General features: G+C 46.3%; 2 protein-coding genes across 2 annotated transcripts; one reads left to right on the plus strand and one right to left on the minus strand.

Annotated features, from left to right (window-relative positions):
* Positions 1-5,295: 5,295 nt before the first annotated feature.
* LOC123157517 (histone H3.2) lies at positions 5,296-5,946 on the plus strand. Its single transcript, XM_044575810.1, has one exon. The coding sequence runs from the start codon at positions 5,366-5,368 to the stop codon at positions 5,774-5,776; it is 411 nt and encodes a 136-aa protein (XP_044431745.1). The 5' UTR covers positions 5,296-5,365; the 3' UTR covers positions 5,777-5,946.
* An 801-nt stretch (positions 5,947-6,747) lies between these two features.
* On the minus strand, positions 6,748-9,260 carry LOC123157563 (GDSL esterase/lipase At4g01130-like). Its single transcript, XM_044575845.1, has 7 exons — positions 9,231-9,260; positions 8,511-8,606; positions 7,998-8,034; positions 7,721-7,933; positions 7,475-7,626; positions 7,089-7,359; positions 6,748-7,004 (listed from the first exon to the last, which is right to left on the minus strand). Exons 1-7 carry the CDS (start codon positions 9,258-9,260, stop codon positions 6,748-6,750), a joined length of 1,056 nt encoding a protein of 351 aa, XP_044431780.1.
* Between the last annotated feature and the right edge of the window lie 4,794 nt (positions 9,261-14,054).

Here is a 14,054-nt window from a genome sequence, read left to right on the forward strand (position 1 = left end):
CTAAACGAGTTTTAGAGCGAGTGATTCTCCCGGTTTGGATATCATTGTAGATTTGCTCGACGGGATGGTCTTTAGCAATTCTTGCTTGAACTCGTGAAAGCTTTTGCTTGGATCTTGGTTGAACATCTTCTTCATCTTGTTCTTCTTCTTGGCCTTCTTCATTGTTGACATTGTCGTTCTCTTGTCGTGGTGGAGAAGGAGGTTGTTGACGTTCATCTTGATGTACTTCCTTGTTTTCTTTGTCTTGGTGTGCCCCACTTGTGGATGCTTCCGTATCAACTCTTGGTTCACCTTGTTGTGAGGTAGAAGCTTCCACTTGGACAGACGAGGTACTCTCCTTCACCTCCGTTGGATGAATCTTGCCAATAGACAAGTCTTGGATTGCTTCCGAGGGGTCTTTTTCTCCTACATCAATTGGCAATTGCTCTACTTGCGAGACGTTAGATTCATCAAACTTCACATCTACTATCTCTTCAACCTTTCGGGTGAAATTGTTGTAGACACGGTAGGTGTGAGAGTTTGAGCCATAACCAAAAGTAGGAAACCTTCATGAGACTTAGGAGCAAATTTAGAACGACGATGCTTATCAAGAATGTAGCACTTTGAGCCGAATACCCTAAAATATCCAACTTGGGGTTTGTTACGGGTGAGGAGCTCGTATGTCGTCTTGCCGAGTAGCTTGTGAAGATAAAAGCGATTTGTTGCGTGACAAGTTGTCTCAACCGCTTTCTGCCCAAAAGTGCTTTGGCATCTTGTACTCATCAAGCATCGTTCTTGCCATTTCGATGAGTGTCCGGTTCTTCCTCTCAACAACTCCATTTTGTTGACATGTGTACGTAGCTAAGAACTCATGTGAAATCCCTTCTTCATCAAGAAAGGTGTCCACATTTGCGTTCTTGAACTCCGTTCCGTTGTCGCTGCGAACCTTCTTGATCTTCACTTCAAATTGATTTTGGGCCTTCCTAGCGAAGTTTTTGAAGATCTTTTGGACCTGCAATTTATCATTGAGAAATAACACCCACGTAAATCTTGAAAAATCATCAACTATAACTAGATCAAAAGAATTTCCACCGAGACTTTTGTAGGCGTTGGGACCAAAAAGATCCATGTGAAGTAGCTCGAGTGGCCTCCTTGTGGTCATGATGTTCTTCACGGGATGCCTCCCTCCAACCTGTTTACCTGCTTGACAAGCGCTGCAAAGTCTATCCTTATCAAATATGACATCGTTAACTCCAAGGATACGATTTCCTTTAATAAGCTTATCAAGGTTTTGCATACCAACATGACCTAGCCGTCTATGCCATAACCAGCCTTTAGAGGATTTAGCAATTAAGCAAGTTCTAGGTTGAGCCTTTTTAGTGAAATCAACAATGTATAGATCACCTCTCCGTATACCGATAAAGACCATTTTATGATTATCTCTACGAAACACTTGGCAATCTACTTCAGTAAATAGGACATTGAAACCGAAATCAGCAAGTCTAGATACTGAAAGTAAATTGTAGACAAGAGATTCAACGAGCATGACATATTGTATGGAGCTATCATGTGATATGGCCACCTTACTGAGGCCAACCACCTTATCCTTTGAGTTGTCATCGAAAGTGACATACTTTCGAGGACCGTCATTTTCAGCAAGCTCATGAAACATATCTTTATCTCTGGTCATGTGATCGGTACATCCACTATCAAGAACCCATTCCTTTCCTCCTGCCATATATCCCCAAAGATTTGCCATAAGACCAAAGTGTCTCATTGCATCATCAAGATCAAAGTCACTATCATCATCCTCATCATAGTATCCATGTTCAACATCGTCATGTGGTGGATCAAATCCTAGAGAGGGTGATTCGTTAGAGTGAGTTTGACAATGATCTTATTTATGGATTTTAATAGCTTCGGAAATAAGGTCACTAATAATTCCAACATCTCCTTTGGCACGCATAAGGTTTGTAAGCTCAAATAGACATCACCAAACATAGGATCATTGGAGTTCATCTTACTCAAGGCAATAGACTTATGGAGAATTTCATCTAGATTTTTCAAGGAATAATTTGGAGAACGTTCCTAAAGAAATTTCCATATGGTGTAGGCACACTTAAGAGTAAGCAAACATCCAATCAAGTTTCTAGGCAAGCCTCTAGTGATAAGATTAACAGTTCTAAGATTGTGAATCATGTCAATCGACTCATCAAGGGTAGGATGCATAGGATCAACGTGAGGTGCACAAGGGCTAGCAATATACTTGTTCAAATGATATTCATTGAAAATCACAAGCATCTCATTTTTCCACTCATGAAAGTACTCTCCATCAAGTATAGGCACTCTATGTCTAAGACTCCCCAAAGTAGACTCACCCATCTTCCTCCAATGGTATTTAAACCAAAAAAATGGAGACCAAAGCTCTGATACCAATTGAAAGGATCGAGAAGAAGTGTCTAAAGGGGGGTGATTAGACACGAAGTGAGAAAAGGTGCAGTTTTTAATTTCTTTAAGTTGAAGTGGAGTTTTGGCACAAGTTTAACAATCACAATACATAAGCAAGCATGCAAAGAGTATATGAGCAGCGGAAAGTAAAGCATGCAACTTGCAAGAATGTAAAGGGATGGGATTGGAGTGTGCAAACGCAATTGGAGACACGGAGATTTTTGGAGACGTGGTTCTGATAGGTGGTGCTATCGTACATCCACGTTGATGGAGACTTCAACCCACAAAGGGTAACGACTGCGCAAGTCCACGGAGGGCTCCATCCACAAAGGGTCCACGAAGAAGCAACCTTGTCTATCCCATCATGGTCGTCGCCCACGAAGGACTTGCCTCACTAGGGTAGATCTTCACGAAGTAGGCGATCTCCTTGCCCTTACAAACTCCTTGGTTCAACTCCACAATCTTGTCGGAGGCTCCCAAGTGACACCTAGCCAATCCAGGAGACACCACTCTCCAAGAAGTAACAAATGGTGTGTTGATGATGAACTCCTTGCTCTTGTGCTTCAAGTGATAGTCTCCCCAACACTCAACTCTCTCTCACAAGATTTGGATTTGATGGAAAGAAGATTTGAGTGGAAAGCAACTTGGGGAAGGCTAGAGATCAAGATTCATATGGTAGGAATGTAATATCTTGGTCTCAACACATGATTAGGCGGTTCTCTCTCAGAAAATGTAGGCTGAAAGTGTAGGCACGTTCTGATGGCTCTCTCCACGAATGAAGAGTGGGTGGAGGGGTATATATAGCCTCCACAAAAAATCTAACCGTTACACACAACTTACCAATCTCGGTGGGACCGAATAGTCAAACTCGGTCGGACCGATTTAGCAAATAATGTGACCGTTACGATTTTCGGTGGGACGGACATGCAACTCGGTAGGACCGATATGGTTAGGGTTAGGGCATAACGTAATCTCGGTGAGATCGATTAAACAAACTCGGTGAGACCGATTTTGGTAATGGACACATGGAGGGTTGGTCAGGCAAACTCGGTGGGACCGATTCTCTCACCTCGATTGGACCAAAATGTTACGAAGAGGAACAAAGAGTTTGCATTGTAATCTCGGTAGTGCCGATTACACAAACTCGGTAGGATCGATTTGGGTAATGGACATACACAGAGAGATTACAATCCCATCTCGGTGAGACCGAGATCCCTATCGATGAGACCGATTTGCCTAAGGTATGTGGCAGTGGCTATGACATCTGAACTCGGTGGCGTCGAATAGAAAGAATCGGTGGTGCCGAGTTGGACATTTGGTTTAGGTCATATGTGGATGTGAGAAGGTAGTTGAGGGCTTTGGAGCATATCACTAAGCACTTTGAGCAAGCAAGCCATTAAGCAACACCTCATCCCCTCTTGATAGTATTGGCTTTTCCTATAGACTCAATGTGATCTTGGATCACTAAAATAGAAAAAGCAGAGTCTTGAGCTTGGAGCTTGAGCCAACCCTTTGTCCTTAGCATATTGAAGGGGTTCCACATCCTCTAGTCCACGCCACTTCATTGTTGAACTTATTTGAAACATACTAGGTAAAAGTGTTAGTCAAACAAGAGATATGTTTACATTAATTACCAAAATCACCCAGGGAGCACTTGTGCTTTCAGTGGTGAAATGGGAGATGATGACCCAGTGCGGAGATGGCGTGGTTGTTGTGTAGGCGGTGTGCGGGCTAGTATGCATGTCGACATTGGCATTTTGCGAGAGGGTGGTGGTTGCGCTACTTTAGCGAAAGCTTGGCTGATGACTACCGCCTGACGTTGATGGCGCCCATGGGCGTCTCTATCCTCCTTGGAGGCGTCATCGAGGAGTTCATGTATTGTCAAACCCCTGGATTAATCTCTTCGGAGAAGGTCATGATCCTGCGCGGGGGCGTGCGGTAGAGGTGTCTCAACGTCATTTCCCCCTTTTGGGGTGTCGTCTTGAAGTTCTTGATCCACGCACACTTCCTTGGTGCTGGACATGCCTGATCGTGTGGTGTGGTTGGTGGTGTTGCAACTCGTGTGACAACGATGATGGTAACAAGAGTAGTGGGGTAGTGGCATGTCCTCTGTCGTCGACCGATTGACTTGTCTCTACGGTAAAGTCAGAGCTGTATAGTTGCGGGGTAACCCGGTGGCAACGATGACATGTAATGGTCATGATATCCTATGTTTCGCAAGACGTGCTTCTTTCTCCTACAAAACTTGTTGTCGTCAGAGCCGCCTAGCCTTCGGCGCGGTTGACCGATTGTTTGGCATAGGGCAACATGTTTCTAGTGCATTGTTCGTCCCTGGGGCTCTTGGTTGGTCGTCCTGGTGAAGTTAGAGTCGCTTACTCAGGGAGAAGCGAAGACGATGACAACCCGTAGGCATCTTCGGCGTTGTTCCTCTCGTCGGTGGTGTGTGTGTGGGTCTTTGTGGGTTGCCACTTTGGCCAGGGTTCCCTATCATGTGAGTGTGTTCTAATTATTTTCGTCAAAATTTTCATATATTAATCTGACAACTCTATTCTATCTTTTCTAATGAATCATGTTGTAAAGGGTCAACTTTGAAAAAGAAAAGAAAACTGAACAAGTTTTTCCAACAGTTTGGCCCGCTCAAAGCACATACAAGTGAGAAATGCTACTCCACGGATCATGATCCGTGGCCAACTCGCACAAACACATCTGCAATGTCCATTCCGGCTGATCCAACGGCTCATCCCACCCCGCGCGCTCCTTCCCCCGTGGCGCGAAGAGTCCGTCCAAAACCGGAAATTCCCTCCCGAAATGCTCCAGCCGCGCGCCACCCTCCAAAATTTCCCCACCCCTACTTAACCCCTCCATCTCTCCCCCAAATCCTCGCAAATCACAGCGCCGCCGCACCCACCACTACCGCTCGCCCATCCCACCCGCGCAGATGGCCCGCACGAAGCAGACGGCGCGCAAGTCCACCGGCGGCAAGGCGCCGAGGAAGCAGCTGGCGACCAAGGCGGCGCGCAAGTCCGCCCCAGCCACCGGCGGCGTCAAGAAGCCCCACCGTTTCCGCCCCGGCACCGTCGCCCTCCGGGAGATCCGCAAGTACCAAAAGAGCACGGAGCTGCTCATCCGCAAGCTCCCCTTCCAGCGCCTCGTCCGGGAGATCGCGCAGGACTTCAAGACCGACCTCCGCTTCCAGTCCTCCGCCGTCTCCGCGCTCCAGGAGGCCGCCGAGGCGTACCTGGTGGGGATGTTCGAGGACACCAACCTGTGCGCCATCCACGCCAAGCGAGTCACCATCATGCCCAAGGACATCCAGCTCGCACGCCGCATCCGCGGGGAGCGCGCCTAGGCTGTTCGTCGTGGTCGCCGGTAATACTGCTGGGTACCGTAGTGGCTGTTCTTGTCTCGTGATCTGGATGTGTGTCGGGTGCTTGTGTTTGTTGGTGTTGATATGATGTGCCGTCTGTTCCTATGGATCGTGATGTTCGAATGAAATGGCAATGGAAAAAAGTTCAGTTATCATGTGATGCTAATTTTGTCTTCCAGTACCATCATTGCTCTGTTATTCTGCGGTGCTGTTCTTGTCACATGTACTAGCATGGTGTTGCAGTGATGGAATTGAACACTGCATGATGCAGTGCCCCATGGGCGTTGTGATTTTGCTGGCCTGCTCTGTTATTTTTGCGTGGTGGCTCTGTTATTCTGTTTTTTAGACGTTTGTACAGGGATTTGGTGAACTCATTTTGGATTTCTGCTCTGTTCGATGTGATTCTGAATTATGGTCGGGTTGGTTGATGTGGACTATCTGAAGGTGAAGCGGCTACATGTGATGTGATTCTGAATTATGCGCCGTCGTTCGAAACTTGCAATGGATCTGGTCTACTTTATCTCCATTTCTCGGATCTTGTTAATTAAGTTCTGTGCTTGATGTTATGTTTGGTGAATGATATCATCCTGGGGATGATTCTTGTGCTGGTGTTTTTATAGTTGTGATTGTTCATGTCTTCATGATGATTCTTGTGCATGAGAAATTTGCAGTTGATAATTACTGTAGAGACTACAGCTTTTTTGTTTAATCTTTCAGTACTAGATATAGTGGGCATTATAGCAGACACAAGTCTATAGCAGGACAAACTTACTACTACTATGAAGCTCTTATTTTCTGGTATCACTCTACACAGCTTTTAACTGACAGAATGAGTAATTTGGTGCCGGCAACACTGTCTCTGACTAAACTTGCGCTGTTATCTGACAGCAGGATAACTTGGTTTGAGCAAACAGCATCTCTGAGTAAACTTGTACTGTGACCAGGCTATGCGATCACGGCTGGCAAAGTTTTGAAAGATCAGAAGGCGGATACGAGTACGAACCACTCATCACTGCAGATGCTACGATATTGTTTGCAGCTTCAGTGGCATGGATTCCATCCCAGCTCACGTAGTTCTGCGGGTCTCCGCAGGCCGCCGCACTCGCATTGTTGCCCTTCACAATCTTGCCGGTGCCACAGTACAGATCTGGGTCAAAATTGTAAGCTCCACCACCGTATCCGCAGCAAGCCTTGGTCCCATACTTGAGCCCTGAAATCATCAGCAGACCAGCTTCAGTAGTACTTGATACTTGTACTAGTTGGATGTTAGAAAAAGATTCGAGAGAAAGCTCGCCATGATCTTCTGGATGCCTGAACAGCTCGAGCATGACGGAATATTTGTCAATCAACACGATCGACGTATTCTGCAGCGTCTTCCTAACCTCGGCCAAGCTGTTGTTCAGCAGTTCATTGTAGTAGACAACCGCGCTATTGTAACTTGTCATGCAGCCATACTCATCCAGATCGTTGCTGCTATGTGGAAGCTCGACTAGAAAAGCCGGGTAGCACCCGATCGGTGCCATGTTGAACACCATGAATTTGCGAGCCCCGATGCTGTGCAAGTCCTGCAAATAGTTGAGCAGGTGCCACACATGATGGAGTCCACCAGATTTGCCAATTATTTTGTTCATTCCAAGTCATACTAACCACCATTTCTAGTTTTCTACTACACAAAATTACCTGTATTGTCTCTGATATCTGGCTGATAACCGAAGGAAGCGTTTGCTTGACACGCTCGATGCCCTGGGCCGCCAGGTTGGAGGCGAAATCATTCTGGCCGATGTCGACCGTGTACAGAGAGTTGCCGAAAACATCGGGCGGGGGAAGTTGGCCTGAAATTCAAGCGAACGACCACTCTCTGTTTCAGCTGTAAAATTCAGACCATGTACTGTTATTTTTTATTTTTTGGTCAGGAGAACTTTTTACCACTGGAGCCTCTGGAGGCGATGGCTCTGTTGCTGAGCTCCTTCATCTGCCGGAGCTGGATGGCGAGGGAGAAGGGGCTGATGCCGGTGACGAAGAGCGACGTGTTGGGCAGCAGCGCCATGGAGGCGAGCGTGGCGAAGTTGGCGCCGTGCCGGAAGTCGGAGCCGACGGACCGCAGGTAGGGGCTCAGCAGCGTCAGCCCCATGGCCTGAGCTGATCACCAGCGTCAAGCCGTCAGAATTATATCAAACCAACGGTGAGCGTAGGTACATACTACCTATGAAGTCGATGACGAGGCGGGCCGGCCGAAGTAGCTAATGGATACGTACATGAAGTTGCCTATGATGTCTCGCTTAGTCCGTAAGATGGCGCTGTTTTACTTTGGAAGCACGTTGCTGCACCAACTAGCTAATGGATACGTACATAGTACATACATGTAGCCCTGGGTCCTAACATTTCCTTGGCGCGGGCACGGTGGTCAGCCGAGGGGCCGGATGACAAACTTCACGCTGACAAGTTCCACACGAGATCTTCGCACCAATACATACACACATATCCGAAATAACGTACTGTGACGAAAGATTGTGACACGCTCATCACATGGCCGTCGGGCCGATGCGGCTTCGCTGCCTAGCAGCTGACACACAGAAGCGCTCCAGACTCCATTACAAGTTACAGGTAGTACAGTGTAGGCATAATGTTGGCTAGAAGCGGGACCTGTCTCACTGTACATATGCGGAGACCATAATCGCGGACAATGTTATGTCGTGCTGAGCAGGTGCTGGATAACTTTGTCGGGGTCGTTGTCGTGCATCGCCAGCAGCTCGGGGACGTTCCGGGAGGTGAACCCCATCTCGTGGAGGGCGTTGTAGGCTTTCACAAACTCCTTCACATGCACCACAGGGTAAACACACCAACAGTCCAGGTTTATGCTTTTGCCACCGCAACCGAAAATGAAACGTCAGGACTACAGAAGATAGATTAAATGGATCATGGACATAACACAAATGCATACTATTGTTCGACTGCTAAATGACTGTTGCTCGTTAAACTATGTGATTTACAGCTTTAGCCAGAACGGAAAGTATTCTACTCGCTATTTTATAACTGTCCACATCAATTTTTTGGTAAGAGGATTTCTAAGTAGGCAAGCATTTTCTCCCATAGAGACAACTATTGCGACAAGTTTTAACTTAGACTGGATAGAACCACAAGCACAGTACAGTTCTCCAATCGATTAGTGTGTGGCACTGGCACGCACGCACACACACAAATGGACCAAATCTATAATACCTAAATAGTTCATCCCCGCTATGTTATTTCTCTTCACATGCAGCCCGTCCACATCAGCAAGCATGCCACGTCGCCACCTCAGTGCGTTCCGTTACCAGCATCAGCAAGCATGCGATGTCATCCCCTCAATGCATTCGATACCAGAGACAACGAGTACATAACCGATGAATACAAGCCGTCTCGCCATTTCCAGCCGTAAACCACCGACCCTACCTACCCGAAAGAAAATAAAATGATTGACCACCATCTCTGCCAGAAAAAAGGACACCAATTTCTCCCCGACGGTTGGGAGCCGATCTCTGCGCCTTCCCTGGCGCTCGTTTGGTTCATCGAGACGACTCTCGTGGAGCCGCAGTCCTTACCTCCCATGTGGGGATGACCTATTTAGGTATTATAGATTCCTGCCAAGGGAGCCCCGACCCCATTGGAGAGGTTGGTTTCGGTAGGTACCACCAGAATCGGACCACCCGTTGTTGAAATTGAAACTATTGAGCTGGTTTTCTTTTCAGCCTCGGTGGTGCGACGCCAGGCAGGGCCGCAGATCCACTACGAGAGGACCAACGCACACATTGGGACCCCGTCGTACCCTGCAGCCTAGGCGTGCCCATCTTGGGCCACCACCATGCGCGACGAATCCCGCGCCCCTGTTGGCATCACAACCTCTCCAGCGCATGCGGATCCGCCCACCTGCAAGTGAGGATGTAGGTTGAGATAAATACACTCACGGTCATTGTAGTTGCGATGAAAGCCCGATACGGTCACTGAACTTAGAAATACGGCCATTACGGTCACTATATACGATGTGACGTGAATATACGGTCACTGTTGGTCGTATGCGGTGAGTAGCCGCTCCTTTGACCACCTGTTGACCGCCACGTTCTCAGCTCCGATTAGGCCAATCTTGCGGCGAGGGGTTAAGTGTAAAATCGCCCCACCACCCCACTGCTGTCCGCCCCGCTCCTCTGACGACGCCTCTTCGTCTTCGATTGGAGACAGGAAAGGCGCTGCATAGGCGCCGCCGCCCCGGCGATCATCGGCCTACAGGCGCCGCCGCGTGCTGATTTCTTCCGTGGCTGGAGAGGCGCCGCCGCCGCGTCAATTCCACCGGCGGTAGGTGGTGGCGATGGCCCCTGTTCGTCGCGCAGAAGGGGCGCCTCGCCCCGTGTACAGTAAGTTTCATCTTGCATAAATCCGACTTTTTTTGCATTTTGATGTTCAAAGACACTCCTTTTTGGCCCGCATTGTCATTATAGATGGTATGCAGCTGGTAGTTTTGATGGATTGTACCGGAGCTTCGGTATTGGATTTGATGGTCTTTGGGGGTTAGGGTTTTAGGTACTCGAATGAAATGATGCTATAGTCAATTATGATGCATGATGTTTCTGTCTTGTGTATCAGGCCCTCGAAGCACCAACTTCTCTGTGCAAATCAACCATGGTGGATTTTTTGTTGGGCATGGAAGTAATCATGCTTATGTTAATGGTCGTGCCATTTGGTACGATAATCTGGAGAAGGTCACTTGGTCACCAATTATGATTGAACACCTTATTGAGGAGATTGGTTATGAGATGGCAGGGAGGTTGAAGGTATACTATTGTGTCCCCATCCTTACACTCAGTAATAATGGTCTCAGGCAGCTTAGTGATGATGAGCAGACAGATAGAATGTTGATGTTTATTGATATTGGGCACCACTCCTTTAGTATATATCTTGATCATGATGAGAGCTTACAAGCAAACCTAAGTGAGGATGATGTTGTGAACTATCCTAGAGCCACTTTGCCTCCAGTATTTAGTCCTGCAAAGAGAGTGGGAAGCAGCATGACTGCAGAAACAGAGGAAGCAGGGGCAGAACCAGAGGCAGCACCTACTCCTCTCCAGGTTGTATACCCTGAAGTGGAAGCAGGGAAAGATGCACAAGCTGTTGCAAATGAGGATGTTGGAGGAAGCACATCAAGTAGGAGGACCAAAAGCAGTCATGATATGGAAGCAGATGATGATGCAAGTGATACAGATGATGAGGACTATGACCCATGTGTACTTGTGGACAGTGACAATGAGATATGCAATGATGATGATGACTTGTTTGCAGATAATGTTGATGAGGATGAACTAGAACAGAAGCATAATAACAATTAAAAGGAGCAAGTCAAGCATGGGAAACCTACAGATGAAGACAAAAGCAAGCAGCAGTACAATTCAGATGAAGACTTGTCTGAAGGTGAAGATTTGTGGGCACCTGATTCTGATGATGAGGAAATGCATTTAAAGTTCAAAACTTTCAGAGCAGAGGATCTTCATAGGCCAAAATTCCATGTAGGGCAGGTTTTTGAGAGTGTGGAGCTTCTAAGGAAAGCAATTAAAGAGTACTCCTACCAGAACAGAGTTGATATCAAGCTTCCTGTGAATGATAGGAAAAGAGTGAAAGCAAAATGTGATGAAGACTGCACATGGTACTTGTGGGCATCATATGATAGGAGAACTAAGGCTTTCATGGTGAAAAGATATGTTCATGAGCACACATGCAGCAAGAAGTGGAAGATTAGGGCTTTCACATCAAGATTCCTAGCAATGAAATACCTAGAGAGCTTTAGGGCTGATCAAGATATGAACTTGATGAATTTCTCAAGGGTTGTTCAGAAAGAATGGCATATGACACCCACTAGGATGAAACTTCAAAGAGCAAGGAGAATGGCTATGAAAATTATTTATGGTGATGAGGAAGGGCAGTACAAGCTGCTATGGAATTATGCTAATGAGGTTAGGAGAAGCAACCCTGGCTCATCCTTCTATGTTTCATTAGATGAAAATGCTAGGTTCAGCAAGTTGTACATGTGTCTAGATGCTTGCAAGAGAGGATTTCTGGAGGGTTGTAGACCAGTCATCTTCCTAGATGGTTGCCACATTAAAACTAGATACAGAGGACAACTGCTTGCAGCTGTTGGGGTAGATCCAAATAACTGCATATTTCCAATTGCCATTGCTGTGGTTGAAGTTGAGGACACCCCTAACTGGTCATGGTTTCTTGACACACTCAAAAGGGACCTAGGCATCATAAACACTGAACCTTGGACTATCATGTCAGACAAATAAAAGGTAAGTACCATCTTCCTTTTTTAAAGTTTATGTGTCATTACTATGTGAATGGTTGTGAATAGCTTCTGAATGGTTATGTTGCTTTGCAATTGTAGGGGCTCATCAATGCAGTTGAAGGACTGTTCCCTGAGTCAGAACACAGATATTGTGTTAGGCACATGTGGCAAAACTTTCAACAACATTTCAAAGGTGACATCTTGAAGAATCAACTCTGGAAGATAGCTAGGAGCAATACAGTGCAGTTGTATGAACAGGGCATGGAGGAGATGAAGGTTCTTAATGTTGAGGCATACAAATGGCTGCATGAGCTAGAACCACAAACTTGGGTTAAGGCTTTTCAAAGTGACTTGCCAAAATGTGATATTTTGCTTAACAACATTTGTGAAGTTTTCAACAGGTACATTTGTGAAGTTTGCCAAAATGCTTTTCAATGTAGTGAATTACCAATACTTACCATGGTTTGCTGTTAAATGCAGGTATATCCTGGAAGCAAGGGAACTACCAATACTTAGCATGGTTGACAGGATTTACAGGCAACTTATGACAAGGCATTACAACAAACAGCTGGAGTCAGATAAATGGCAAGGAGATGTATGTCCAAAGATCAGGAAGAAGGTTGAGAAGGTAACAGAATTTGCAAACACATGCTATGTGGAGGGATCAGGAGATGGCTTATTCCTAGCAGGTGATAGAGGAATGGATTACATAGTGGACATGCACAAGAAAACCTGCACATGTAGAAGAATGCAGAAAGCAGGCATTCCATGCTCTCATGTGGTAGCCTGCTGCAGGAATGATAGAGTTGATCCTTTGAACATGGTTGATCATTGCTACTCAAAACATATGTTCAAGAAAGCATATGGCAATATTATCTATCCTTGTAGAGATAGGAGTGAATGGGAAGACTTACATGGGCCTCCAATAATGCCACCATTGTACCAGAAGCATGTTGGAAGGCCATGTACTACAAGGAGACAGGCACCTGGAGAGGTTGATCATAGAAGGGGAGGGAAGAAAATCACAAGGCATGGTGTCATTATGCATTGTTCTTATTGTGGTGATGCAGATCACAACAGGAAGGGGTGCAAGACCTTGAAGGCTGGACTGCCACCACCTAATGTGCCTCCACCAAATGATCAACCATCTTCAAATGTGCCTCCTCCAAATGAAGGTAATGCTGGTGTCAATGTGCCTCCTCCAAATGAAGGTACTGATGGTGTCAATGTCACTCCTACAAATGAAGGTGTTGTTGGTGCCAATGTGACTCCTACAAATGTGGCTCCTCCATATGGTGATCTCATGGTTGACAACATGATTGCCCAGGTACTACTGATCTCCTCATCAAATGTACATTCTTTGTACATGAATATCCTATTGTTCTCATCAAATGTACATTCTTCATAGATGCCAACAGCAAGGGTTGTTGAACAAAGGCCAGTACCTGCTTCTGCTTTCCTTACTGCTGCCCAAGTGCTGCTCAACCAGAGTAATGGAAGCCAAGGGAGCCAAGCTAGTTCAAGCACCATAAGGCCAGGTGAGTTGGCACAGAAATTGGAGGCCATGAAGAATCAGAAAGATAGGGAAGTAGAGGAGAGGAAGAAGGCAATACTTGCATCTAGAAGAGAAGAGGAATTGAAGAGAGATGAAGAGATAGCAAAAAGGAAACATGAGGTTGCACAGAGGAAAGCTGAGCTTGCAGAGAGAAGAAGGTTGGCTACATTGGAGAGAACTGCCAAGAAGAAAGAAGAAGCAGAATTGAACAAGAAGGTTCAAGCTGAGACAAGAAAAATTATTGAAGAGACAAAGAAAACAATAGCTGCTGAGAGGGAAGCCAAGCAAGAAGCATAGAGGAAAGATGCTGCTGAGAAGAAGGAGGCAGAAAAGAGGGCAGAGAGGGAAGCAACTGCTGCAAAGAGAGAAGAGCAAAAAAAAGTTGCTGCTGCATA

The sequence above is a fragment of the Triticum aestivum genome, chromosome 7B (genome assembly GCF_018294505.1).
Source record: "Triticum aestivum cultivar Chinese Spring chromosome 7B, IWGSC CS RefSeq v2.1, whole genome shotgun sequence".
Classification (NCBI taxonomy): domain Eukaryota; kingdom Viridiplantae; phylum Streptophyta; class Magnoliopsida; order Poales; family Poaceae; genus Triticum; species Triticum aestivum.

Coding starts and splice junctions, on each gene's coding strand:
- LOC123157517 (XM_044575810.1), top strand. CDS start 5,366: ATGGCCCGCACGAAGCAGACGGCGCGCAAGTCCACCGGCGGCAAGGCG.
- LOC123157563 (XM_044575845.1), bottom strand. CDS start 9,260: ATGGTGGTCAATCATTTTATTTTCTTTCGG. Junction 8,035..8,510: donor ACGACAACGACCCCGACAAA/GTTATCCAGCAC, acceptor CGTATCCATTAG/CTACTTCGGCCGGCCCGCCT. Junction 7,627..7,720: donor CGCCTCCAGAGGCTCCAGTG/GTAAAAAGTTCT, acceptor CTTGAATTTCAG/GCCAACTTCCCCCGCCCGAT.